At 46.2% G+C, this 27,743-nt stretch overlaps 1 protein-coding gene across 1 annotated transcript in view; it reads left to right on the top strand.

Annotated features, from left to right (window-relative positions):
* LOC147107095 (transmembrane 7 superfamily member 3-like) overlaps positions 1 to 27,743 on the top strand; it is a 71,551-nt gene that overhangs the window by 19,826 nt on the left and 23,982 nt on the right. Inside the window, exons 4-6 of the mRNA XM_086008142.1 lie at positions 442 to 562; positions 2,200 to 2,371; positions 19,492 to 19,669. Of these exons, the coding sequence (XP_085864268.1) occupies positions 442 to 562; positions 2,200 to 2,371; positions 19,492 to 19,669 (471 nt within the window). The remainder of the gene's footprint in view (positions 1 to 441; positions 563 to 2,199; positions 2,372 to 19,491; positions 19,670 to 27,743) is intronic.

Here is a 27,743-nt window from a genome sequence, read left to right as displayed (position 1 = left end):
CTCTGAGGCCTTACCTAACCTGTGAATGTGAGTTACTTGCGAATCCGCTGTCATTGAAGTCTGACGGTAATTGAAACGCCTTTGCAAATTCAAATGGAAATGCTTGTGGAGAGCCTTGCAAAATAGGACATTGGTTTACTCATAAACTTGCTGTTCTTTGAAAGTAAAAGGACGTTGGAGTGAAAGTCAACTTCGGAGCGCAAAACAGGCAATAGCAGTTCGGCAGCCTGTTGCACACCCTCAACTGAAGCCAATGGAAAGGAAAATCAGATGGGGTGTATAATGGTGGGCGATGTGCTATTGCCTGTTTTGCACCCCTGCCACAGTTCAATTTCACCCCTAGCGTTTGAGGAAGGTGACTTTATAAAAAGAAATGTTCAACAGATAGTCTCTTTATAGAATAATAATACTGATTCTTTGTTCCCCACTCCCCCCTTTCAGATCCTGTACCTGGTGCCTGCAACACAGAGTTTGTCTTAGAAAATGACCCGAACCTGCACCTGATGTACAATATTTATGAAACTGCTGTTTTGTTTGCACCAGCTAACTTGGGTACAGTGAGGTAAGCCAACAACATGGACAGTCAGTAACTAGCATTGACATGGCTTTGAAGTGTCTACTGAAAGTGATACTATTTTTCTGTGACTTTTGGTCAGTGTAGTTTCGTCCAGTACCCATTTGTTGTTGTTAAGGTGACTGGATATTTTTTTTGTTTTGCAAACGGGAATGAGAAAAATTGTTGCCATTCACTACTAGCCACTGACTCGTGCAAGGGTGGTATTGTGCTTTAGCACTGTATAAATGTGCTTCTTTAAATATGCTTTTTGACTTGCATGATTTAAAATATTCCAGTGTTTTAGGCTTTTCAGAAAGCGGTTTTGTCACACTGTGGAGTTTCTAGAGCTGTGTTGACTAGTTACATTGATTTAAAAAATTCATTCTTGGGATCTGGGTGTCGCTGGCAAGGCCAGCATTTATTGCTCATCCCTAGTTGCCCTTGAGAAGGTGGTGGTGAGCTGCCTTCTTGAACCGCTGCAGTCCGTGTGGTGAAGGTACTCCCACAGTGCTGTTAGGGAGTTCCAGGATTTTGACCCAGTGACTATGAAGGAACAGCGATACATCTCCAAGTCAGGATGGTGTGTGACTTGGAGCTGATGGTGTTCCCATGCGCCTGCTGCCCTTGTCCTTCTAGGTGGTGCAAGTTGCGGGTTTGATGCACTTATTGGTTGGTCATTAGTGGAAATGCTGTGTGGTAAAGCCGGCAGTTATATCAGTTTGCAATAAGCGGAATGGAGTTCTTGGGCTAGAAATTAGCTATATCCCTGCCAGCTCGCTTGCGCCCAAAATTTACCGCTGGGCGCAGAGCCACTCGCGCCCATCCGATATTCAGTTTCAGCGCCCCAAGTCGAGGACGGGCGCTGTTCCAGGGTGTGGCCGCCCCCGCTTGGGGCGCTGCAACTGAATATCGGCGCGCTAGTTGCCGCAGCGCCACCCGCAGCGGAGCGACAGGCTGCGGTACTGCAGGCCTTCCTCCCTCTCAAGGGGGAGGTGCCTGCAACAGCCGGAGCCCCGATCGCGAGTGCCGGCAAAAGAGCCCGGCACAACGGAGAAGTGCCTGGCTCCCGGAAACCAGCCGGCAATGCAGCGGGGGGGGGGGGGGGGAGGTGGTGGAGGAGGCCGGGGAAGGAGGTGCGGGCAGGCGGCCGCCGAAAAAGCGGCCGGCCACACCTCCACCTTAAAGCGCCCCACTAAGGCTACATTACGGACCCGGTCTCTGAACGTTGTTTGCGGCCGCCACTAAATATGGGGGTCGGGCCGGTATCGGGGCGGAACCGGGGCACTGCACACACCGATGACATCATCGGTGCCGGCGCAGCGCTACCGGCTACCGCTGCCATTCCCGCTGCGCTGAATATCAGCGCAGCCTCTTTTGGCGCAGAAGCCCTCTTTCGGCGGTACCTGGGCGCAAAGCTGGTGGGGCCTTACTGAATTTCTAGGCCCTAGTGTTTTCTGGCTTGCAACTTCCAAAAGGGGAGGGGGGAAAAGTAGAAAAATATGATGCTTCTAAGAAGTGTTGTCTTTTTTAAGCCTAAAGCAATTTTTCCTACCACATATTGTACTGAAAGCATGTAGTCGGGTTAAACAAACTGCTAACTTAATGTTCAGAGAAGTATATATTTTTTTGCTTGCATTTTATAGACAAATGCTGCCTCCTGCTTGTGATGTTAAGACTGATGCTCACACCAGGTGGAGGCTGACTTATGATATTTACCAGTATTTTCTGCCGGAGAATGACCTCACCATGGAAAGCCTATCGAAAGGAATGAGTAAAATGTCATCTGTACAAAACATAGAAAAGAATGGAATGAAGGTAATTGAATGTATGTCATTGGCATAGGATGATATAAACCTCAAGTTTGCCACTTTTGAATTTGGCTGAAACCCACTCATGACATAAAATATTTGTCACTTGTGACCTCAAAAACGTTGTATTTTCCCTTTAGTAGTTCATCCGTTTTAAAATGATCATTTTCATTTTAATCAGTCACTTGTGCCATATGCTGTTTTGTGGGATCTTACTGTGTGCAAATTGACTGCCATATTTGCTGACAAAATGTGTGACTGCACTTCCAAAAGTAACATTGATTGCAAAGTACTTTGGGGCATTCTGAGGATGTGAAAGGTGCTATATAAATTCAAGGTATTTGCTTTTAATTTAAATATTCTCCTTTAGACTGTGACAGATTCAGTACGGTAAAACTGTACCATGCACTTGCTAGAAGTGCGCAAAACCTAGAATTTACTTATGCTCACTTTTTTAAGATTTTAAAAAACACATACATTTTAGTGGTCAGACTTTGTAATTGTACACTAATCTCCAGCAATTCAACGTTCTTGGATAATGATTACATTTCAAAGCGGACCATCCACTAAAGGTTAACATGATTGTACTTCCTGTCTCCTGGAATTGAACCTCCAGTGCAATAGCCAACTGCGTTTTAGTGATTATCCTCTATTGTAGTACGAGCCCAGTGTGATTCACGCAATAGACTTGTTCGTGCTGCTACAGCAAGGCTACAGTGAAGTGTCACCTAAATCTGGTTCACTAAACCTTTACTAGTGCATTCCAAACCTTCGTGATGTGTTCGTGTCTCCTATAATATAAAAACCATGTAAAATACTCTTCGAGAAAAGACCTCATTAGAACTTTCTTAAAAAAAAACAACCAAAAAAAAACAACCAAAAATGATACTAACAACCACCTTTTTCGACTCTGATTATCGGATCTAGTTCAAATATGTTCTAAGCAGTCACTATATAAAGTTTCACAAAGGAATTGGTTTCAATGACTGTACACACTTGTATTCTAATGATGTGGCATTGTCTCAGTAAAACTTTCAATCCATAATTGCTTAATATATTGGAGTTTCAAAATTTTTGAGTTATACATTGACTTTTTTTTTTAAGTGTTTGATAAATCATCATAAAAGCTGTACAACTTCATTCAGCATACTTTTCAAGTCTTTGCCAAATGAGTTTGCGAAAATGCTGTCCAGGTCACTAAAGGCTAGATTTTCTATGAACAGTAAATATAACGAGAAAATACATTCAATTTGTTACCGCCAAGCTAAATTCATTTAAATGTATAATGTCAAATCACACTTGTAATTGGCTTTGAACTAACAAAAGTTTAGGTGAGGCGTATTGCATTTTCTACATACTGTATCTTAGGCTGTCTCTGTCTCTCTCAAAAGTTATAGAGCGTACCTACACATGTTATATCAAAAGAAAGCTTATGATTAGAGAAGTGTCAATAGGCGTATTTACTTTTTGGTCAAACAAAAATTGTTCGGACAGTAGACAAAAAAGGGGAAAAAAATCCGCTCATTAGCGGTTGACCAATCCTACTGCTCATTAGCGTTGAGTGACGTGATGGTTGACCAATCCACGCGCTGCGTCACGGGGGGGGGGGGGGCGTTTCATGCCATTTGTGGGCGGGGCCTAATCCTTCAAACTGCCGTTAGTGAGGTGAGTGGCGGCCATTACAGACCGGCCGGGCCTGAAGCTCAAAATTTCTCTCCATCCCTCTCGCTCTCGCTCTCTCTCTCTCTCTCTCTCTCGCGCGCTCTCTCGCGCGCTCTCTCTCTCGCGCGCTCTCGCTCTCGCGCGCTCTCGCTCTCGCGCGCTCTCGCTCTCGCGCGCTCTCTCTCTCTCGCCCGCTCTCGCGCCCTCTCTCTCTTGCGCTCCCCCCACCCCCCCCTCCATCTCCCGAAGCAGGAGTACACCCTTGCGGTCTTCAGGCGCCATTCCCTCCTTCCTCCCCGACCAGTGAAAAGCAAGCTGCGGCTAATCGTGACAGGTGAGGATGGTGTTTGTTGTCCAGTGACTAGGTCGGCGTGCTGCAGCGCGAGCTCAGCTGGGGTGACTTGGGCTGGGCCTGAGGGGAGGGAGGGACAGAGAGAGGAAAGCAGGGGGAGGGAAAGAGTGAGAGGGAGGGAGAGTTCGCCGCCTTCCTTCCTTTGCAGGGGTCCATCGGGCCAGGCCTGAGGCGTTCCTTCCCCCCCCTTTCTAGGCTAATCCCAAACTAAATCCAGCAGTCTCTCTCTTTCCCCCCACCCCCCCCCCCGTCTCTCTCTTCTCTTTTGCGCCCCCCCCCCCCCCCCAGTCAGTCTCAGTCTTTCTCTCTCTCTCTCAATGATAAAGGGTATTGTGTTGGAATGTGAAGGTTGGAACTCATTTTGAGCTCTTCTGTTTTGTTATAAAACTAGGCGGAAAATACATTAAAAAAAGTACAGTTCTGGATTTTTCTTTAGTGCACTGGTCTGGGGCACTTGTATGCTACATTGCTTCCAATCTGCTTCATTCATTTTAGCAAAGTTTAAAAAAATCTGTTTAATATTCAAGTACAAATTTGATCTGCTTAAGACCTGTACCAAAGAACTTGGGCCTAGAAATTCGGTTGGTAGCGCCAGTGATTAGCGCCTAAACAGCCCGAGAATTGGGGTGTTACCCAATTTTCGGGCGGGCGCAGTGAATATAGTGCCACCTCCCATATTCAGTATCCTTTTAGCGCCGGCGCTAACTCTTTTCGCTTGCCCGCGGGCGCAGGCAGATCATGACGTCATAAGAACATAAGAAATAGGAGCAGGAGTAGGCCAATCGGCCACTCGAGCCTGCTCCGCCATTCAATAAGATCATGGCTGATCTGATCCTAACCGCCAATCTACTATCACAGAACCATCTCCTGAATCTAACAGAATTAGACACATGAAGTAGGAGCAGGATCAGGCTACACGGCCCCTGGGCCCGCTCCGCTACCCACAGGGCCATGACCGATCCGAACCTAGACTCATGTCCAAATTCCTGCCCGCTCCCCGTAACCCTTTATTCCCTTTACTTCTAGGAAACTGTCTCTTTCTGTTTTAAATTTATGTAATGATGTAGCTTCTACAACTTTTTGGGGCAGCATATTCCATGGACCTACCACCCTCTGAGTGAAGTAGTTCCTCCTCATCTCAGTTTTGAAAGAGCAGCCCCTTATTCTAAGACTATGCCCCCTAGTTCTAGTTTCACCCATCATCGGGAACATCCTCCCCGCATCCACCCGATTCAACCCCTTCACAATCTTATATGTTTCAATAAGATCACCTCTCATTCTTCTGAACTCCAATGAGTAGAGTCCCAATCTACTCAACCTCTCCTCATATGTCCATCCCCTCATCCCCGGGATTAACCGAGTGAACCTTCTTTGTACTGACTCGAGAGCAAGTATGTCCTTTCTTAAGTATGGACACCAAAACTGTACGCAGTATTCCAGGTGCGGTCTCACCAATACCTTGTACAACTGAAGCAATACCTCCCTATTTTTATATTCTATCCCCCTAGCAATGAAAGCCAACATTCCATTGGCCTTCTTAATCACTTGCTGCACCTGCATACTAACCTTTTGAGTTTCGTGCACCAGGACCCCCAGATCCCTTTGTACTTCAGTACTTTCCAGTTTCTTGCCATTAAGATAATAACTTGCTCTATGATTTTTCCTGCCAAAGTGCATAACCTCACACTTTCCAGTATTGTATTCCATCTGCCAAATCTCTGCCGACTTACTTAGCCTGTCTATGTCCCCTTGCAGGTTTTTTATGTCCTCCTCGCTCACTACTTTCCCTCACATCTTAGTATCATCTGCAAACTTTGATATGTTACACTCGGTCCCCTCCTCCAAATCATTAATATAGATTGTAAAGGGTTGGGGACCCAGCACTGACCCCTGTGGAACACCACTAGTTACTGATTGCCAGTCCGAGAATGAACCATTTATCCCAACTCTCTGCCTTCTGTTAGATAGCCAATCCTCGATCCATGCCAGAATATTACCCCCAATCCCGTGATTTTTTATCTTAAGCAATAATCTTTTGTGTGGCACCTTGTCAAATGCCTTTTGGAAGTCTAAATACACTACGTCCACTGGTTCCCCTTTATCCACCCTATATGTTACTTCCTCAAAGAACTCCAGCAAATTTGTCAAACATGACTTTCCCTTCATAAAACCATGCTGACTTTGTCCTATTAAATTATGATTATCCAAATGTCCTGTTACTGTCTCCTTAATAATGGACTCCAATATTTTACCTACCACAGATGTTAGGCTAACCGGTCTATAGTTTCCAGCCTTCTGTCTACTGCCCTTTTTTAAATAGCAGTTTTCCAGTCTGCCGGGACCTTTGCTGAGTCCAGGGAGTTTTGGAAAATTATTACCAATGCATCCACAATCCCTACCGCCACTTCCCTCAAGACCCTAGGATGTAAGCCATCAGGTCCAGGTGATTTATCCGCCTTGAGTCCCATTATTTTACCGAGTACCACTTCCTTAGTGATTTTGATCGTGTTTAGTTCCTCCCCCCTTATAGCCCCCTGTTTGTCCAGTGTTGGGATATTCTTAGTGTCTTCTACTGTAAAGACTGATACAAAATATTCATTCAGTGTTTTTGCCATCTCCATATTTCCCACCATTAATTTCCCGGTCTCATCCTCTTAAGGGACCAACATTTACTTTAGCCACCCTTTTTTCTTTTTATATAACTATAAAAACTCTTACTATCTGTTTTTATATTTTTTGCTAATTTACTTTCATAATCTATCTTCCCTTTCTTAATCAATCTTTTTGTTATCTTTTGCTGTCTTTTAAAGTTTTCCCAATCCCCTCTATCCTCCCACTAGATTTGGCTACCTTAGATGCCCTTGTTTTTAGTCGAATACTATCCTTAATTTCTTTACTTAGCCACAGATGGCTGTCTTTTCTTTTACACCCTTTTTTTCTCAGTGGAATATATATTTTTTGGAAGTTGTAAAATAACTCCTTAAATGTACACCACTGATCATGTATCGTCTTACCCTTTAATCTATTTTCCCAATCCACTCTACTCAATTCCGCTCTCATACCTTCATAGTCTCCTTTATTCAAGCTTAGCACGCTTGTTTGAGATCCAACCTTCTCACCCTCTAATTGAATATGGAATTCAACCATGTTATGGTCACTCATTCCAAGGGGATCCTTTACTAGGACATTTTTAATTAATCCCATCTCGTTACACAGGACCAGATCTAAGGTTGCTTGCCCCCTGGTTAGTTCAGTTACATACTGCTCAAGAAACCCATCCCTAATACACTCAATGAACTCATCCTCAAGGCAGCCCTGCCCAATTTGATTTGTCCAGTTAATATGATAGTTAAAATCCCCCATAATTATAAATGCTCCCTTATTACAAGCCTCAACTATTTCCTGATTGATACTCCGTCCAACAGATTTGCAACATTTCAGTGTGCAACGCCTTTTTGGCGTCCCGGACCGGATATTCGGTGGCGCCCGCAACCTTTTCACCTGGCGCGATTAGTGACAGTTGGATGGAGCGTTCCCAGGCCCTTCTTGGACTCTGGGGGCGCTATTTAAAGGGGACAGCACTAGTATAAAAGCTGCAGCCATTTGGGCTGGCCATTCTGATCGTTGCTGGAGAGAGTTGCTGACCGTCTGTTGGACAGTAATTTTCTCATTGAGCCTTCGGAGGCACTGGTACTGGCAGCTTGAGGGCCCGGCTCCTGAGCTGGTGATGCAGCATCTGAAAGCAGGGAGGTGGAAGAGTGGCTTTAGCAGAAGGACAGCTTGGCAGCAAGGGATGCCAGATTGCGGCAAGGCTATGACATGGGTCCACAGTGAGAAATCATGCTGGCGGGGGGAACAAGTGGAAGGAGACAGTTGTAAAAGGTGAGAACCTTACCATCGCTGTCGACAATGGGGTCGGTAGCTGCAGTGGTTACAGGACCACTCAGACATCCTCCAAGAATCTGGTGGACTCCCTCCTCGAGATCCGTGAGAGTGACCACTTGTGGAGGTCCTCCACCGGTGCGAAGCTGGTCTTTGCCAATCCTTGCCAGCTTTGACTGCAGGGGAAAGGAGGGGAAGTTATGTTACATGATGCCCTGAGTGATCATCTCATGCCACCCATGGTGCAAGAGCCCTAACATGACACCTTGAGTCAAATGTGCATGTGTGTGCCCAGAAAGGGCCATGGGTGCTTGCTGGCAGATGGCCAATGTGGCACAGCCCACCCTGTAGCCATAAAGTCAGGTGCAAATGAAGGGATGCAGAAGTTTGCAGAAACAACACTCACCCTCACGACCCGAGTGTGGTCGTCTAATTTCTTTCTGCATTGGACAGGGCTCCTGGTCACCATGCTGCTGCAGTTGACCCTCCAAGCTCGTCGGTAGTCCTTATGATTCGGCCTCGTGCCATTGTCTGGGTAGAGAACATCTCGCCGGCGCTCCACTGCGGCCACCAATTGCTCCAGAGCCTCATTGGTGAAGTGCTCTGCTCTCTGTTTCACCTTCTCCATCTGGTCCAAGTTTTTAGCGCCAGAGAAGGGCCTGCGCCGATTCTGAGGCCTGCAAGGCGCAGAGTGTGGATGCTGAAGCTGACTGACCCACCTCTTTAAGAGCTGGCCGGCGCCTGGAAGTCTCGTGGTCATCAGTAATAGAGAGCACCTGCGCTGCGCCTGTCCGCTCCGATATTGGGTTGCGCCGGAAGATTAGTGCCTTAGGAGTCCCGTGTAACGCCTGAATTCGCGCCTCAATCCCCTTTAGGGGCGATGCAACCCAATATCGCGCCAGGCGGCGATAAGTTTCGTCTGGCTATAAACTTTGCGCAGCGCCAGTTCTAACGCCTCAAGCGGGGCTATACCCAATTTCTAGGCCTTGATCTTTTATAAGTGTAAGTATTTTAGCATAGTTTGATAGTCTTTTAAAAAAGTTATTAACTCATCTGAGGTTTTAAATATCAGGCACATGAGTGGAATTTGACCAAGATTAGCCTAAAGTATAAAAGGGTAAGTTCAATCATTTGTTTCGCAATCAAACTTCAGTATTTACGGCTGCGCAGTATAGCGTGCTCATGGTGCAATACTGTAAGATCTTAACGATCTCGGAGTTCTTGGACAAGACACCAATAGGCAGCAGCCAGTGTGTTTGAGCAATAGATCAAGATTTATTAAGCATACAGCGTAATATACTTAATATTAGGCAATAGCTTTAACGAGTAGCTCGCATCCCTCGGTCTCTGGAACCTCTCGGGCGCAGATGATGTCATCTTAAGTCTGTTCCTTTGTCCTCGCAGTACATCTGTGTGAAACTGTTTGAATATTGAGGTTTTAACCCATTCCTTCTCAACAGTTTGGTTGGCTGGTGTCCATATATGGTCTTTAACAAAATCACCTTTTTTAATTGGTTGTAATGGTCAAAATACAATTGTCACTCAGGCTAAGGCTAGTAACCTGGCCACTCTTTCCAGTACATTTCCATTAACCCTGTTCTGCTGTTGTGTTATCTTGTTTATAGCTTTTCACCCCATTGGAATTTACCATATCTCTTTCATTTCATGCCTCAAGCAGTACAAGGCCTTTCTCTACACCAAGGGCCCAGATCGTTTCAGTGCTGTTTCACTAGTCTTGATGTATCCAGACTATCTCACTTTAATCTACCAGATAAATACCTTAACTTCCATGATATCTCTCATTTATTGGAATTTATACTAATTATTCTTCAAATATAGTTGCAATTAGTTTTGTTAAGCGAATTCTAAGTTCTAACAGCATTATAATGGCCCAGAAATTCCAGAACGGGGCTTGCAGCGCGTGCAAGCCCCGTATTTACACTTACCCCGCGCTACTGCCGATCAGCTCTAGGGACGCCTGGAATTGGTGTTTCCAGAAGAAGAATCCCGGGCAGCGTATGACGTCACGCCGCCCAGGAGTGCAGCCAGCGCGAAGCCAGGAGTGTGCAGTGCAAGTGAGACACGCCCCTTGAGGTCTCAGTTTCACTGGACACGCCCCCAATGTTTCTGTCAAGCTGCTAACCATTTTTACATGCAAAGCAGCAGTTTAAATAGGTTTTTGGAAGTTTTTTGAAGATTTTGGTAACTTTTATAAACTTTTTAAAATGTTTACATTATTTTGAGTAATCTGAAGTAGTTTTAAACAGAATTAAAGCAATTTAAAGACTTTTAAAAGCCCTAAAAGAATTTTTTTAATTCCATTTATTTATTTAGCAATGTCATAGAGTCATAGAGTAATACAGCACGGATAGAGGCCCTTCAGCCCATCGTGTCCGCGCCGGCCATCAAGCCCTGCCTAATCTAATCCCATATTCCAGCATTTGGCCCGTAGCCTTGTATGCTATGGCATTTCAAGTGCACATCCAAATGCTTCTTAAATGTTGTGAGGGTTTCTGCCTCCACAACCCTTTCAGGCAGTGAGTTCCAGACTCCAACCACCCTCTGGGTGAAAAAGTTCTTTCTCAAATCCCCTCTAAACCTCCCGCCCTTTACCTTGAATCTATGCCCCCTAGTTATTGACCCCTCTACTAAGGGAAAAAGCTCCTCAGCATCCATCCTATCTATGCCCCTCATAATTTTGTACACCTCAATCATGTCCCCCCTCAGCCTCCTCTGCTCCAAGGAAAACAAACCCAATCTGCCCAGTCTCTCTTCATAGCTGAAGCGCTCCAGCCCTGGTAACATCCTGGTGAACCTCCTCTGCACCCTCTCTAACGCGATCACATCCTTCCTGTAGTGTGGCGACCAGAACTGCACACAGTATTCCAGCTGTGGCCTAACCAGTGTTTTATACAGCTCCATCATAACCTCCTTGCTCTTATATTCAATGCCTCGGCTAATGAAGGCAAGTATCCCATATGCCTTTTTTACCACCTTATCCACCTGTTCCGCCGCCTTCAGGGATCTGTGTACTTGCACGCCCAGATCCCTCTGACCCTCCGTCTTGCCTAGGGTCTTTCCATTCATTGTGTATTCCTTTGCCTTGTTAGTCCCCCCAAAGTGCATCACCTCGCACTTTTCCGGGTTAAATTCCATTTGCCACTGTTCCGCCCATCTATATCGTCCTGCAGACTGAGGCTACCCTCCTCGCTATTTACCACCCTACCAATTTTTGTATCATCCGCGAACTTACTGATCATACCCTTTACATTCATATCCAAGTCATTAATGTAGACCACAAACAGCAAGGGACCCAGCACCGATCCCTGTGGTACCCCACTGGCCACAGGCTTCCAGTCACAAAAACAACCTTCGACCATCACCTTCTGCCTTCTGCCACTAAGCCAGTTTTGTATCCAATGTGCCAAGGCACCCTGGATTCCATGGGCTCTTACCTTCTTGACCAGTCTCCTGTGCGGGACTTTATCGAAGGCCTTACTGAAATCCATGTATACCACATCCACTGCGTTACCCTCATCCACACACCTAGTCACCCCCTCAAAAAATTCAATCAAATTAGTCAGACATGATCTTCCCTTGACAAAGCCATGTTGACTATCCCTGATTAATCCTTGCCTCTCCAAGTGGAGACAAATTTTGTCCCTCAGGATTTTTTCCAATAATTTTCCTACCACTGATGTTAGGCTCACTGGCCTGTAGTTCCCCGGTTTTTCCCTACTACCCTTCTTGAATAATGGTACTACATTAGCAGTTCTCCAGTCCTCTGGCACATCCCCTGTGGCCAGAGAGGTCCTGAATATATGTGTTAGAGCCCCCGCAATCTCCTCCTTTGCCTCACACAGCAGCCTGGGATACATTTCATCCGGGCCTGGGGATTTATCCATTTTTAGGCCAGCTAAAACCGCCAATACCTCCTCCCTCTCGATGTTAATATGTTCGAGCATATCACAGTCCCCCCGCCCTATTTCTATGTCTACATCGTCCTTCTCCATAGTGAAAACAGATGCAAAAAATTCATTTAGAACCCCTCCTACATCTTCTGGCTCCACACACAGATTGCCACTTTTGTCCCTAATGGGCCCTATTTTTTCCCTAGTTATCCTCTTACCCTTAATATACTTATAAAACATCTTCGGATTTTCCTTTATTTTGCTCGCCAGTGTTATTTCATGGCCCCTCCTTGATCTCCTAATTTCTTTTTTAAGTATCCCCCTGCACTTTTTGTACTCCTCTAGGGCTTCCTCCGTCTTTAGCCTTTTGTATCTACCAAAAGCCCTCCTTTTTTTCCTAATCCATTCTCGTATATCCCCTGACATCCAAGGTTCCCTGTGGTTTTTGGAACCACCCTTGACCTTTACGGGAACATGTTGCCATTGTATGATCTCAATCTCCCTTCTGAAAGCCTCCCATTGCTCCGATGCGGATTTTCCTACAAGTAGCTGAACCCAGTCCATTTTGGCCAGATCCTGCCTTATCCTATTAAAATCGGCCTTCCCCCAATTTAGAACCTTTATTTCCGGCCCATCCCTGTCCTTTTCCATGACCACCTTAAATCTTACCATATTATGGTCACTATCACCAAAGTGCTCACCTACTAGCACTTTTTCCACTTGGCCGGCCACATTCCCTAGAATTAGGTCCAGTACCGCCCCCTCTCTTGTAGGACTTTCTACATGCTGGCTCAAAAAGCTCTCCTGGATGCACTTTAAGAATTCTACACCCTCTGAGCCTTTCACACTCTGACTATCCCAGTTAATATTGGGGAAGTTGAAATCCCCCATTATTATTACCCTATTATTTGCACATTTCTCTGAGATTTGCCTACATATCTGTTCCTCTATCTCCCCCTGACTGTTTGGAGGCCTATAGTACACTCCCAGCAAAGTGCTTGCCCCCTTTTTGTTTTTAAGCTCCACCCATATGGCCTCATTAGAGGACCCTGCTAATATATCATCCCTCCTTACTGCAGTAATTGACTCCTTAATTAATATTGCGACACCCCCTCCTCTTATACCTCCCCCTCTGTCTCGCCTGAAGATTCTGTACCCCGGAATATTGAGCTGCCAGTCTTGCCCCTCCCTCAACCATGTCTCCGTGATAGCAACAATATCATACTCCCATGTGTTTATCAACACCTTCAGTTCATCCACCTTATTTGCAAGACTCCTTGCATTAAAATAGATGCCATCCAGCCTTGCCCTTATATATTTGCCCTGTCTACCAAGCTGACTTGTTTTTTTCTCTATAATTGGCAGCACATCCCCCCCTATTTCAGCTCCCCTCTGTATCCCATCCCCCTGCCAAGTTAGTTTAAACCCCCCCCCCCAACAGTGCTAGCAAACCTCCCCGCAAGGATATTTGTCCCGCTCTGGTTCAGGTGCAACCCGTCCGACTTGTACAAGTCCCACCTTTCCCAGAAGCAGGCCCAGTGATCCAGGAAAGTAAAACCCTCCCCCCTACACCAACTCTTTAGCCACGCATTCATCTGCTCTATCCTCCCATTCCTATACTTACTAGAACGTGGCACTGGGAGTAATCCAGAGATTACAACCTTTGAGGTCCTGCTCTTTAATCTGTTACCTAGCTCCCTAAATTCTTGATGCAGGACCTCATCCCTCTTTTTACCTATGTCGTTGGTACCAATGTGGACCACGACCACTGGCTGTTCACCCTCCCCCTCCAGAATGCCCTGCAGCCGCTCAGTGACATCCTTGACCCTGGCACCAGGGAGGCAACAAACCATCCTGGATTCACGTCTACGGCCACAGAAACGCCTATCTGTTCCCCTTACTATAGAATCCCCTACCACTATTGCTCTCCCACTCTTTTTCCCCCCTTCCTGGGCAGCAGGAGCACCCCCAGTGCCAGGAAGTTGGCTGCTGCTGCCTTCCCCTGGTGAGTCATCCCCCTCAACAGTATCCAAAGCGGTATACTTGTTTGAAAGGGGGATGTCCGCAGGGGTTCCTTGCACTACCTGCCTGCCTTTGTTGCTCCGCCTGATGGTCACCCCCTGTGCTGCCCTACCCTGAGGCGTGAACAACTCGCTAAACGTGCTATCCACGAGCCTCTCAGCATCGCGCATGCTCCAAAATTCATCCACCCGCAGCTCGAGCGCCGCAATGCGGTCTGCAAGTAGCTGCAGCTGGATGCATTTCCCGCACACATGGTCGCCAGGGACACTGGCAGCGTCCCTGATTTCCCACATGGAGCATGTCGTCGTCATACGTGTCTTCACACTGTTCCCTTTGGGGAACTGTATGAAGTGGTGGAAGGATTTATGGCCATGATTAACGCTCATTCCGTGACCGTAACCATCTTTGAACCAGGCATTAGGGCGGTTAGTCCTATGGCGGGAGGGTTTTACGGGCTCCCACAAGCTATACAAGGAGGGGGGGCCACCCACACCCACGGACGCAAATATCCCACTGGATGTCAACCCAGAATTTAGAGCTGGAGCTCCGACTCCACTTGCCGGGACTGTCTGGAGCGGGGTTCGAAACCCTACCCTGATCTGGCCCAGCGGCGGGGATCCTACCGCTATGACAAAGGCCCAATCCGATTAGCAACGTGAAATGGCAGCATAGGGCTCCAGTCACGGGGAGGGAAAAGGCGCAGGAAACGTATGGGTGTCACCTTTTGTGCGGAGTGGGCCTTTTGCGTAGCAGTAAGCATCCCCGCCGCTGGGCCAGAAGGAGTAGGGTTTTGAACCCCACTCCAGACAGTCCCGGCAAGTGGAGTCGGAGTTCCAACTTTAAATTCTGGGTGGACATCCAGCGGGATACTTGTGTCCGTGGGTGTTGGTGGCCCCCCCCCCCCCCCCCTCAGATGGGTTGTGGGAGCCCGTAAAACCCTCCCGCCATAGGACTAACCACCCTAATGGCTGGTTCAAAGATGGTTACGGTCACGGAATGAGCGTTAATCACGGCCATAAATCCTTCCACCACTTCATGCAGTTCCCCAAAGGGAACAGTGTGAGGATACGTACGATGATGACCTCTTGCGCAATGCACCTCCTTGGACCCTCAGTCGCAGATGCGAGGGGGCAAGTCATGCAATTGTTAAATTTTTCATTTTATTGACATGTAAAATGTTGGCCCAGTAATTCCCTTCCAAATGCGCGAGTACGGTCGGGGTACTTACGCATCTGGCCGGATGAAATGCCGGCTTTCAGCATGCACAGTGCATGTGGGGAAAACCGGCATTTCCTGTCCTCTGAACGAAGGGGTTCAGAGGCAGAACGCGTGCGACTGCACAGGCAGCGCGTGCGCAGTATAATTCGCCGCTTTCATTAATGCTTTCAGTGAGGTCAAGTCATTACAACTTACACATGAAAAAAGCATGGGTACAGTTGCTCCAGAGGCTGCGGAGGAAGATATTTATTATCGTGGAGCTTCTGAAAGTATGTATGTCTGTATATATTCCTTTGCGTGTTATGTATATATTCCTTTACTTATGTGTATGAATGTATTATTTAATTATGACTTTCAGAGAAAGTAACTTATTGGAAAATCATAATTAAAAACATACATTCATACACATTAGTAAAGGAATATAAAACATACATACATATACGTAATGGAATATATGTGGACATACATACATAACTCATTCTCACATTCCATTCACACAGCCACAATTGCTCCTTCTACCTACCGTTCTGAAAACGTTTTTTAAAAAAAAAAAAAAAAAAAAAAATTTTAACTTTAAAACTTACTTAAAATTTCTTCCCTCCCTTTCCCAAACACACACATTGCATTTCAGAAGCTCCACGATAAAATGTTTCTTCCGCCGCAGCCAATGAACCACTTTACACTTGCTTTTTTCAAGTGTAAATTCTGAGGACTTACCCTCACGGATTTCATGAATGAAATCTACGAAGTTCACTGCGCAAGCGCTGCCTGTGCAGTCGCACGTGCTCGAGGTCTGGAAATGCCGGCGTTCCCCGCATGCGCTGTTCATGCTGAACGCCGGCATTTCCAACGGCCAGATGCGTGAGTACCCCGAGCGCACTCACGCCTTTGGCCGCGAATTTCTGGCCCAATATGTTTTTCTTAGCAATTTAATGATTTGACCTTCACTTGCAGTCTGGCTGTTTGTTATCAAAACTTAGTCAAAACTGCTTTTGACTGCAGCTACATTTTGAAAAAGTTTTCTAGTTACCCAGGAGTAATTATGGGTAATATTATTTGGTCAATGGCTACACTTAAGTTATACATATGATTCTCATCTACTAAATATCTTTAAATATCAGCCTTTCGTACAATACGCATGACTGTTTTCCTATCTGAACCACACATTACAAGCAGAAGGCAATATTGGCCAGTTTCTTACCACAGAGGTGCTTAAAAAAAATTCAGTAGTTTTCGCAAGTTCTTGATTTCCACCTCCTTGTGGCTGACTAAATAATTAGAAAGAAAAAGAAAGACTTCCATTTACATAGCGCCTTCCACGACCTGAGGACATCCGAAAGCGCTTTACAACCAATTCAGTACTTTTGAAGTTTAGGCACTGTTGTAATGTAGGAAACGCGGCAGCCAATTTGACCACAGCAAGCTCCTACAAATAGCAATGTGATAATGACCAGATGATCTGTTTTTCAGTGATGTTGATTGAGGGATAAATATTGGCCAGGACACCAGGTATAACTCGCCTCTTTTTCAAAATAGTGCCATGGGATCTTTTAGGCCCACCTGAAAGAGCAGACGGGGCCTCGGTTTAACGTCTCATCCGAAAGATGGCACCTCAGACAGTGCAGCACTCCCTCAGCACTCGAGTGCCAGCCTAGATTTTTTTGTGCTCCAGTCTCTTGGAGTGAGACTTGAACCCACAACCTTCTGACTCAGAGGTGAGAGCGCTACCCACTGAGCCACGGCTGACGCTCCTAGTTCATTAGTAGAAACCTGTGACTCGGTATGGGCAAGGAGGGCCCTGTTAAAGTGGGACTTAAAATCATATGGATGGATTCTTTGAGCACATTTAGCTTGCATGTTTTTGAAAATCAGGAAAAATGTACTACTGCAAATCTGAAAATATTTGGCAGGTATCCTACACAGCAATCATTCGGCAGTTTATTCTCCCTATAGCCATACAGCACATTAAGCTTGTCTTATTTTCATCAACCACTGCCACCACTGGGGGTCTGTGTTATACACTCTAGTCTCTTGAGTATTGTTTAACTCCTCGCATGTTTTCACTGATCTTCACTCTCGATGCTTGAGGTAAGGAATGGACTGCTTTTAATGCTACTGGAATTTTTATGCTGCCATGCTGGAATTCATCATGAAACACTCTACAAAGGCCCAACAAATGTTTGATGCACTTAAATGCCATTTTACTGGTGTGTTCACTTGCCTCTGAAGCATGCTAAGACATTCCCATGTGTCTATATTCAGTTGCACTGCTTTAAATAGTGCTTTAGAGTTCTTGGGCTGGATGTTAATGGGGAAGGCGGGTTGGAAGCAGGCGGGGCAACCTGGGAGAACGGGTTTCCTACAGGCCCTGCCGACTTTAATGGCGGGGCCTAATTCACACGCGAGGCACTTGTTTCCCTCCGGCAGCCAGCCAGATTGAGAGGCTGGCTGGCACCGTCAGGTAGGCCTGTGGCACTAGGCTGCACAGAGGAGGGAGGGAGGGATCAAGTGTGGTTGGCCTCCAGAGAATCGGGGTGGAGAGAGGAAGAGAGGCTTGCTCTGGGGGTGGAGGGGAGGGAGAAGAGAAGATTGGGGCCGGCCTCCAGAGGATTGTTTTGGGAGGGGGTGGGTGGGTGGCGGGAAGATCGGGGCCGGCCTTGGGATCATTGGTGCGGGGCTCCGGGAAGGCGATCAAAGGCCTTGGGAGGGGATCTCCAATCGCGGGGGGTGGGTTAGGTAGGGACCCTGGATCCAGGAGGTAGGTATAAAGAAACTTACCCCATGGATACAGCAGTCCTCGCCTTGCTGTAACCTCCATGTAAAACCCAACCAGCTAGTTAAACACAAAATGGAGGTTAAAGAAGAGGCTTCCAGCCTCATTATGATACTTAAATTGACGTTCCGCCCCCTGGCAGCGGGTTGGCTGCCCACCCCTGTTCCGGCTCACTTCCTGCCTCCGTTAAAACCAGAAGGAGGCGGGTTCAGTTTGGGTTGCTGATTTTTAACAATGTAAGTAACCCCTGCTCCTAACCCACCCATTTTTTAAGGTTAAAATTCTCCCCTATTGTGTCAGTTTCATTCTTTGTATGACAACACAATTTTGTAACTGGCTTGTTTAAAACTAAAATCTACATCTGTTTGTTTAATTTTTTTCCCCTTGTTAGACAACAAGTTGAGCTTTAATTGCACATGTCTTTGGGAATAGATTACAAAATTGGATGCAGGACCAGTAGATTTATTTGTCCTGAACAGATGAATTGCACACAAATGAATACTGTTTGTCACCATTTAGTGTCCTATTTGTATTGAAGAACTGCTTAGTGATGTAACTCTCCAATACTGGTTCCCAGTTCTGATGCTGTTTCAGCCACTCCATTTTATTTTGGCGAGCAGTTTCTCCACAGCAAGATGCACTTGAATGCAGTTGCGTGTGTGTAAGGTTACATATGCGCAGTTGTTTTCAAGTTTAAATTTTGAAATTACTTAGATATTTATATAGCGCCTTTCACGACCTCCGGAGGTCCCAAAGTGCTTTGCAGCCAATGAAGTACTTTGGAAGTGTAGTCACTGTTGCAATGTAAGAATGACGGCAGCCAATTTGTGCACAGCAAGCTCCCACAAACAGCAGTAAGATAAATGGCCAGATGACAAATATCCAAATCGGTCTTACTGATGCTAATATCTTTCCTAGTGGCTGAGTGAAGTCTGTACAGGGCAGTGATGGCAAAACGGCTTCACCAGTCTGTGCAGAGATAGCCTTAGCCTCCAGGTGGCCATTATTTTTACCCTCCCCTGCTTCTGACCACACATTACTTGGCATTTGTATTGCAGGCTGAGGCAGCCTTGCTGTCTGAGGTGTGGCTAAACAGCACCAACTTTGGTGGGTGCCGCTTCTTGTGATACTTGCCACTAACTGCTGTTGGCAGCATCCTCTCATCCTAAATGGAGTAAAAGAAAGAACTACCATTTAGATTCAGGTCAAGAGAAAGAAGATCCACTAATCTCTTACTGTATTTTAGTTTAGTTAATTGGTATACTTGAAGACTAAATGTACATTCATTCATTCTCTCACAACCATAGATCAAGACAGTAAGTTCATTTGAGCAGACTATAGTCTATGGAAACTCGTATGTTGGCACTGGAGTGATATACAATGTTGTTGTCAGAGACCCTCATTTGAAGACCTCTGCTTCTTATGCCCCTGTGTCCACATATGCCTGCAGTTTGTCCTCCGAAGGATACACATGTAAGGATTCAGGTAAGGAAAAAAATAATTTAAAAAAAATTTATTCAGGGGATGTGGGTGTCGCTGGCAAAGCCAGCATTTATTGCCCATCCCTAATTGTTCTTGAGAAGGTGGTGGTGAGCTGCCGCCTTGAACCGCTGCAGTCCGTGTGGCGAAGGTACTCCCACAGTGCTGTTAGGGAGGGAGTTTCAGGATTTTGATCCAGCAACGATGAAGGAATGGCGATATATTTCCAAGTTAGGATGGTGTGTAACTTGGAGCGGAACTTGGCTGGTGTTCCCATGTGCCAGCTGCCCTTGTCCTTCTAGGTGGTAGAGGTCACGGGTTTGGGAGGTGCTATCGAAGAAGCCTTGGCGAGTTATAGAACTCCAGGTATAAATTTTTTATAAAATATAATAATGAATTGTGTTCAGACTCACAGTTGAAAAGGAGAATGGGTGAGAGTCTGAATTGGTGGACGCTGGGTATAAGTTGGCTGCTCGCCCATCTAGCTCAGCAGATATATGACCGAGGGGCTAGAGAGGAACTAAAGAATAGTTTTATTTTTGATTTGGGTAATTGTATAATTTTGGGGGGAAATGTTAAAGGGAACTTAGTCAGAAGATGCTCTTATTGCTCTACATCACCTATAACCATTAGTACATTTTAAAAACAACAGCCAGATCACAGATGGACTTCAATTTCTCCCCACCCAAGATTTTGAGTTTCAGGCAGCTTCAGTGCGAATTGACCAGCTCAGTTCATGCATCCTGTCTAATATGCACCCCTGTGCTCGCTGACCTACATGGCTCCCGGTTAAGCATCGTCTCGATTTCAAAATTCTCATCCTTGTTTTCAAATTCCTCTATGGCCTCGCCCCTCCCTATTGTCAGGGAGACAGAGGAAAGGGAAGCAAGGATAGAAGCAAAAGACAGGAAGGAGAAAAGCAAAAGTGGAAGTTATTATGTCCGTGTATAATTGAGACACGGACTACAGGAGTTGATTATAACAAGTCTTTAGTGAATGGAGACAACCTGGAAACTGAAACTACAGAAGCCTGCTAGGGCCTTTTATACAGGGGTGATCACTGCCGGTACTGCAGTCTGAGACCAGTTATTCCCTTAAAGGTACATGCACAACAATTCCTCCCCTTTTAGATAAACAGTACATAACATTCATTTAACAACTAAATAATAACTAATTAAAATTACGGTTGCTAGATACATTGGTTGAAGTTAAGCAATTATAAGTTCAGTCTTTGAGGAGGCTTCCTGATTCTGTCTGGATAACGCCTCTTTGGGATATCAGGTTCTTCTGGCAAGGTTGAGTCGGGATCAGTGTCGTCGTTCGGTTCGTCTGCTTCCAATATCACCGATTCTGCGGCAGATGCAATTGGTACTTCGGTTTCATCGCCAGGTGTATCAGATCGTGGTGTGGAGTTGACGTTTTCCAGTGACTCTAGAATCTGGTCAGCATGGCGTCTTACAATGCTCTCTCCAACGTCCACGGTATACATGAGAGGTCCTTGCTGTGTACAGATCGTTCCTGGCTGCCATTTCTCTGTGCGGTAGTCCCTGGCCAAAACTGGTTGACCGATCTTAAAACTCCTGGTCGGCCTTTCATTCATATTCTGAAACTGCCTGTTCTCCACATCTCTTCTGACGTTTGGCTTAACCAAATCCAAGCGGCATCGTACTCTTCGATTGAAGAACATCATGGCTGGAGTTTGGTTGGTAACCGCATGTGTCGCATTCCGGTAGGCAAACAAGAAGTTATCCACCTTGTGTTGTAGGGGTATATCTTCATTACACATTGCCTTGATAGCCTTCTTGAATGTTTGAGCAAACCTCTCGGCCAATCCATTAGTGGCTGGATGATATGGGGCGGATGTGTAATGCTTAACACCATTGTTCTTTAAGAACCTCCGGAACTCTTCAGACACAAACTGTGGTCCATTGTCAGAGCAAATCTGTTCAGGCAGCCCATTCCTGGCGAATATGGTTCGTAAGACTGTGATAGTTTTTTCTGTGGTGGTTGAGGACATTTTTATTACCTCTGGCCACTTTGAATGTGCATCCACTGCAATTAAAAACATCGAGTCCATAAAGGGACCAGCAAAATCAATGTGCACCCTTTGCCATGGAGATGAGGGCCACTCCCATGGATGTAGAGGGGCTTGTGGTGGGGCGTTTTGGACCTTCTGGCATCCAGCACAGCTCTTGGTCATCTCTTCAATTTCTCTATCGATTCCCGGCCACCACGCAAACGCTCTGGCTAAGTTCTTCATTTTTACCCCTCCCAGATGACCCTCATGAAGCTCATTGAGCACTCTATCCTTCAATTTGGGTGGAATTACTACTCTGGATCCAAACATCAAGGTTCCTCTGCACACTGACAGCTGTTCTCTTCTCGGCGAGAATGCTGGCAGCAGTGGTTCGCCATGTGCTGGCCATCCCTTCACCGTTAAATCATAGACCCAGGAGAGTGTCGGGTCATTTCGTGTTTCCTTTTCTATGTTTGCATTCGTCACAGGGAGACATTCGACTATAGTCGAGTGGAATAACTCCACTGGATCCACTGCCAGTTCCTCTTCCACCGTCGGCAACGGTAGGCGCGACAATCCATCAGCATTCCCATGCTGTTTAGTTCCTTTGTACTCGATGTCATATTGGTGTGCCCCTCGGAACAGGGACCACCTCTAGCCGTTGTGCCGTCATTATCGGTACGCCCTTCTGAGGGTTGAAAATGGAGACGAGAGGTTGATGATCAGTTAGTAGAGTAAATTTCTGACCGTGCAGGTAGTGATTGAACTTCTTCACCCCCCACACCAGGCTGAGGGCCTCTCTGTCAATCTGGGCGTAGTTACGCTCGGCTGAAGTTAACGAGCGTGACGCAAAAGCTATCGGCCTCTCTGAACCATCAAGGAATTTATGTGACAGTACCGCCCCAATGCCGTAGGGAGACGCATCACGCGCCAGTCTTATCGGTAGTGATGGGTTGTAGTGAGCCAATTCTTCTCTTGAAGTGATTCGGTCCTTACTCTTCTGAAAGGCCCGCTTACATTCATTGCTCCATTTCCATGCTACTCCCGTTTGTAGTAGGGCGTTCAGTGGGTGCAGAATTGTGGACAAATTCGGCAAAAACTTATGGTAGTAATTCACCAATCCGAGGAATGACCTCAGTTGCGACACATTTTCAGGCGCTGGTGCCTTAACTACCGCTTCAATTTTGTCAGGGGACTTATGCAACCCCTCTTCATCAATCACGTGGCCACAATACGATATCTGTTTCTTTAAAAACTCGCACTTGGGGCGATTGGCTCGTAGCCCATGTTCACGTAGTCTAGTGAGCACCTGCTCTAGGTTGGCAAGGTGTTCACTGTCATCTTCACCTGTCACTAGGATGTCGTCCAAGTAACACTGAGTCCCCGGAATCCCTTGCAGGACTTGTTCCATCGCTCTTTGCCATATCGCCGGAGCTGATGCTACTCCGAATACCAGTCGATTTATACTGGTAAAGACCTTTGTGAGTGTTTATCGTGAGATACTTACTTCCTAGAGGATTCTTCAACCTCCATCTGCAAATATGCTTGTGCTAGGTCAATTTTTGTAAAACGCTTCCCTCCAGATAGTGAGGCGAAGATATCTTCTATCCTTGGAAGAGGATATTGTACTGTGTGAAGGACTGGGTTCACCGTCACCTTGAAGTCCCCACAGATGCGAACCTTCCTTGGCTCCTCAGACTTATTGTTTAACGTTTTCTTCATGACCGGAACGATGGGTGTCGCCCACTCGCTCCAGTCTACCTTAGATAATACGCCTGCATTCTCCAGATTCTCCAGCTCTGTTTCGATGGCTGGGCGAATTGCATCTTGCTTTGAAAAATTTGGGAATTGCATTCTCCTCTATTTTTATCGAGGCGATTACGCCTTTAAGAGTGCCCAGTTCTTGTTGAAATACCTCTTTGGCGTCAGCTAAGATTGTTGACAATCGTCCAGGAGTGACGTCGTCATCCTTTTTACCAGCCACCGTCAGTGCCTGAATGGAGTGCCAGTCTAAACTTATCTTTCTGATCCATTCACGTCCCAATAACGGTGGTCCACCATCTTGCAGAATGTAGAGATACAATTTCCGTATTTTCTTGCCGTTGTATTCGACAGGCACCTTTATTTTTCCTCTGGGGTATACTTTTTGCCCCGTATACGTCCTCAAGACAATGGATGTCTCTCTCAAGGGTATGTGTGAGAATAGCCGCTCGTAGTCTCGTCGATTCATGACGGTTAGAGCTGATCCTGTATCCAGCTCCATTTTGACTTGGGACCCTGCTATCGTGAGGGTGACCCAAATGGTTCGGTGATCCTCTTTTGCGATTTACGTTGTGAAGTTTGAGACAGCTTAGTCTCTTGTTCCCGTATTCACTGTCGCTCATCTGGTCTTCGGAACTACTGTCCGTCATCTTTTGTACTTTCCTGTACGGTTCCTTAGTAGCCTTTTTGTTGTCGTTGGTCTTCTTCCCAGACCTGCAAACTCGTGCAATGTGTCTAATCTTTCTGCATTGCCTGCATATTTTGTCCTTGGACCAGCAGTCCTTCTGGTCATGGTTTGTTCTGCCGCAGCAATAACATTTTGCAAATCCCCGTGTTATTTCGTGGGCGCCGTATTCCTTTGGCTTTTGTTGTATTTCCGCAGCTCCCCTTGTTGCTGCTTCGTAAGATACTGCCACGCTGAAAGCCTTATCCAGCGTCAGCTCTTTCTCTGAGAGTAACCTCTTCTGGGTTCCTTCACTCAGGAGTCCACAGACAAATTTGTCCCGTAAGGTATCTGCCAGTCCTGCTCCGAACTGGCAGTGCTTTGATAGCTTGCGTAGTTCCGTAAGGTAATCAGCATTGCTCTCATTTTTATGCTGATTTCTCCTGTGGAATTTAAATCTTTCTGCTATCAGCAGCGGTGTAGGATTTAGGTGTTCCTGTAGGATAGCAACAATTTCGTTAAAACTCTTCGCCTTCGGTTTGGCTGGAGTAATGAGGTCCTGCAATAGGCCGTACGTTCTTGCACCCATTAAATTTAGCAATACCGATGCCTTTTTCTCATCGGCTATTTCGTTTGCCTCGCAATATACCTCGACTCTTTCCACATACGTGGTCCAGTCTTCTATTGCATTATCGAAGGCAGTGATATCACCAGTCTTTGGCATCTTGAAAATCTAAGATTGTGACTCCCACGCTTTGCCTTCATCCCTGATGAATCAAAATGGCGCCTCCCGCGCTTTTCCTTCTTCCCCACCGAGTTAAGATGGCGCCTCCTGCCGCTGCTGCCAACGCTGTTGCTGGCGATTATTTATTTTACTATCCTGTAATGGCGACGCCCTATGGTCTTCGCGCCTCCCCGATCGCTGCTGCCAACGCCGCTCTCCGCGGTATTTTTATTTTTCTATCGCGCTTCAATATTTGCTCCGTTAATTGAATAACCGTTCCCGTCTTGGAGCAGACCCTCTGGGACACTTCCCTCCCTCTTCTTAGGTCCGAACGCTGCCCGGCTTCGAAGCACCGGCCGCGCCCTGTGTGCTCCACCCTCTCTCTTTGCTTCCCGACTCGCTGCCCGGCCCCGTTGCAGAGCCACCCAATCGAGCTCTAGCCCGCCGCAGCCCAGGAAGGATCAGTGCACTACCTGCCACCAGCCCGATTTAGCTGGGAAACCACAGACTGGAGAACAAAGCCTGGCTCTCGACAGTCTCTCCTGCACTTTTCAATTCGATGATTTGGAGGGCGGTTGCCCACGGTCGACGCCCATTTCTCGAGTTTCTTTGGATTATTTTGTTTTTTTTCTTTCTTCTGGCTTCGACCTTCAATAACGTCGTCTGAGGTGCTGCCGAGTTGCAGGTAAGTTTGTTTCTTACTCGTCGCCAGTATTATGTCTGTGTATAATTGAGACACGGACTGCAAGAGTTGATTATAACAAGTCTTTACTGAATGGAGACAACCTGGAAACTGAAACTACAGAAGCCTGCTAGGGCCTTTTATACAGGGGTGGTCACTGCCGGTACTGCAGTCTGAGACCAGTTATTCCCTTAAAGGTACATACACAACAGAAGTCCAAGAAATCAAGGGTGTAAATCAAACATGGCCACAGTAAATAATAATTGTAAGAGTGTTTATAAAAAAAAAAAAAAAAACAAGCCTGAAGGTTTTGTGTCTTAATGCGAGGAGCATTCGTAATAAGGTGGATGAATTAGCTGCGCAAATAGATGTAAATGGATATGATATAATTGGGATTAGAAACATAGAAGATAGGAGCAGGAGTAGGCCGTTTGGCCCCTCGAGCCTGCTCTGCCATTCAATGAGATCATGGCTGATCATCCAAATTCAGTACCCTGTCCCTGCCTTCTCCCCATATCCCTTGATCCCTTTAGCCTTAAGAAATATATCTAACTCCTTCTTGAATATATTTAATGAACTGGCTTCCACCGCCCTCTGTGGCAGAGAATTCCACAGGTTCACCACTCTCTGGGTGAAGAAATTCCTCCTCATCTCTGTCCTAAATGGCTTACCTCTTATCCTTAGACTATGACCCCTGGCTCTGGACTCCCCAGCCATCAGAAACATCCTTCCTGCATCTAGTCTGTCCAGGCCTGACAGAATTTTATAGGTTTCGATGAGATCCCCTCTCAATCTTCTAAACTCCAGTGAGTATAAGCCCAATCGACACAATCTCTCCTCATACGTCATTCCTGCCATCCCAGGTATCAGCCTGGTGAATCTTCGCTGCACTCCTTCCATGGAAGGAACATCCTTCCTCAGATAAGGCGACCAAAACTGCACACAATACTCGAGGTGCGGCCTCACCAAGGCCCTGTACAACTGCAGCAAGACATCCTTGTTCCTGTACTCGAACCCTCTTGCTACAAAGGCCAACATACCATTTGCCGCCTGCTGCACCTGCATGCTTACCTTCAGCCACTGGTGCACAAGAACACCCAGGTCTCTTTGCACTTCCCCTTCTCCCAATCTATTGCCATTCAAATAATAATCTGCCTTCCTGTTTTTGCCACCAAAGTGGATAACTTCACATTTATCCACATTATAGTGCATTTGCCATGTTTCTGCCCAATCACCCAACCTGTCCAAATCGTACTGGAGTTTCACGACATCCTCCTCACAGCATACCCTCCCACCCAGCTTTGTGTCATCTGCAAATTTGGAGATATTGCATCCAATTCCCTCGTCCAGATCATCATTAATATATATTGTGAACAGCTGGGAGACATGGCTCCAGGGTGACCAAGGCTGGGAATTCAACATCCAGGGGTATTCAATATTCAGGAAAGACAGGCAAAAAGGAAAAAGAGGTGGGGTAGCATTGCTGGTTAAAGAGGAGATTAATACAATAGTAAGGAAGGATATTGGCTCTGATGATGTGGAATCTGTATGGGTAGAGCTGAGAAATACCAAGGGGCAGAAAATGTTAGTGGGAGTTGTATACAGACCCCCAAACAGTAATGCTGAAGTTGAGGATGGCATTAAACAGGAAATTAGAGATGCATGCAATAAGGGCACAGCAGTTATCATGGGTGACTTTAATCTACATATAGATTGGGCTAACCAAATTAGTAACAATACTGTGGAGGAGGAATTCCTGGAGTGTATACGGGATGGTTTCCTGGACCAATATGTCGATGAACCAACTAGAGATCAGGCCATCTTAGACTGGGTATTATGTAATGAGAAAGGATTAATTAGCAAACTTGTTTTGCAAGACCCCTTGGGGCGGAGCGATCATAATATGATAGAATTCTTCATTAAGATGGAGAGTGAAGTATTTGACTGAGACTAGGGTCCTGAATTTAAATAAAGGAAACTACAATGGTATGAGGCGTGAGTTGGCTAGGATGATTGGTGAGCATTACTTAAAGGGTTGACGGTGGATAGGCAATGGCAAACATTTAACGATCGCATGGATGAACTACAGGATTTGCTCATCACTGTTTGGCCTAAAAATAAAACAAAAAAGGTGACTCAACCGTGGCTAACAAGGGAAATTTGGGATAGCATGAGATCCAAGGAGAGGACATATAAATTGGCCAGAAAAACCAACAAACCTGAGGATTGGCA

The sequence above is a fragment of the Somniosus microcephalus genome, chromosome 15 (genome assembly GCF_052327205.1).
Source record: "Somniosus microcephalus isolate GS21.2 chromosome 15, FLI_Smic_1.0, whole genome shotgun sequence".
In the NCBI taxonomy this organism is placed as follows: domain Eukaryota; kingdom Metazoa; phylum Chordata; class Chondrichthyes; order Squaliformes; family Somniosidae; genus Somniosus; species Somniosus microcephalus.
This window is presented reverse-complemented; position numbering and strand designations above follow the sequence as displayed.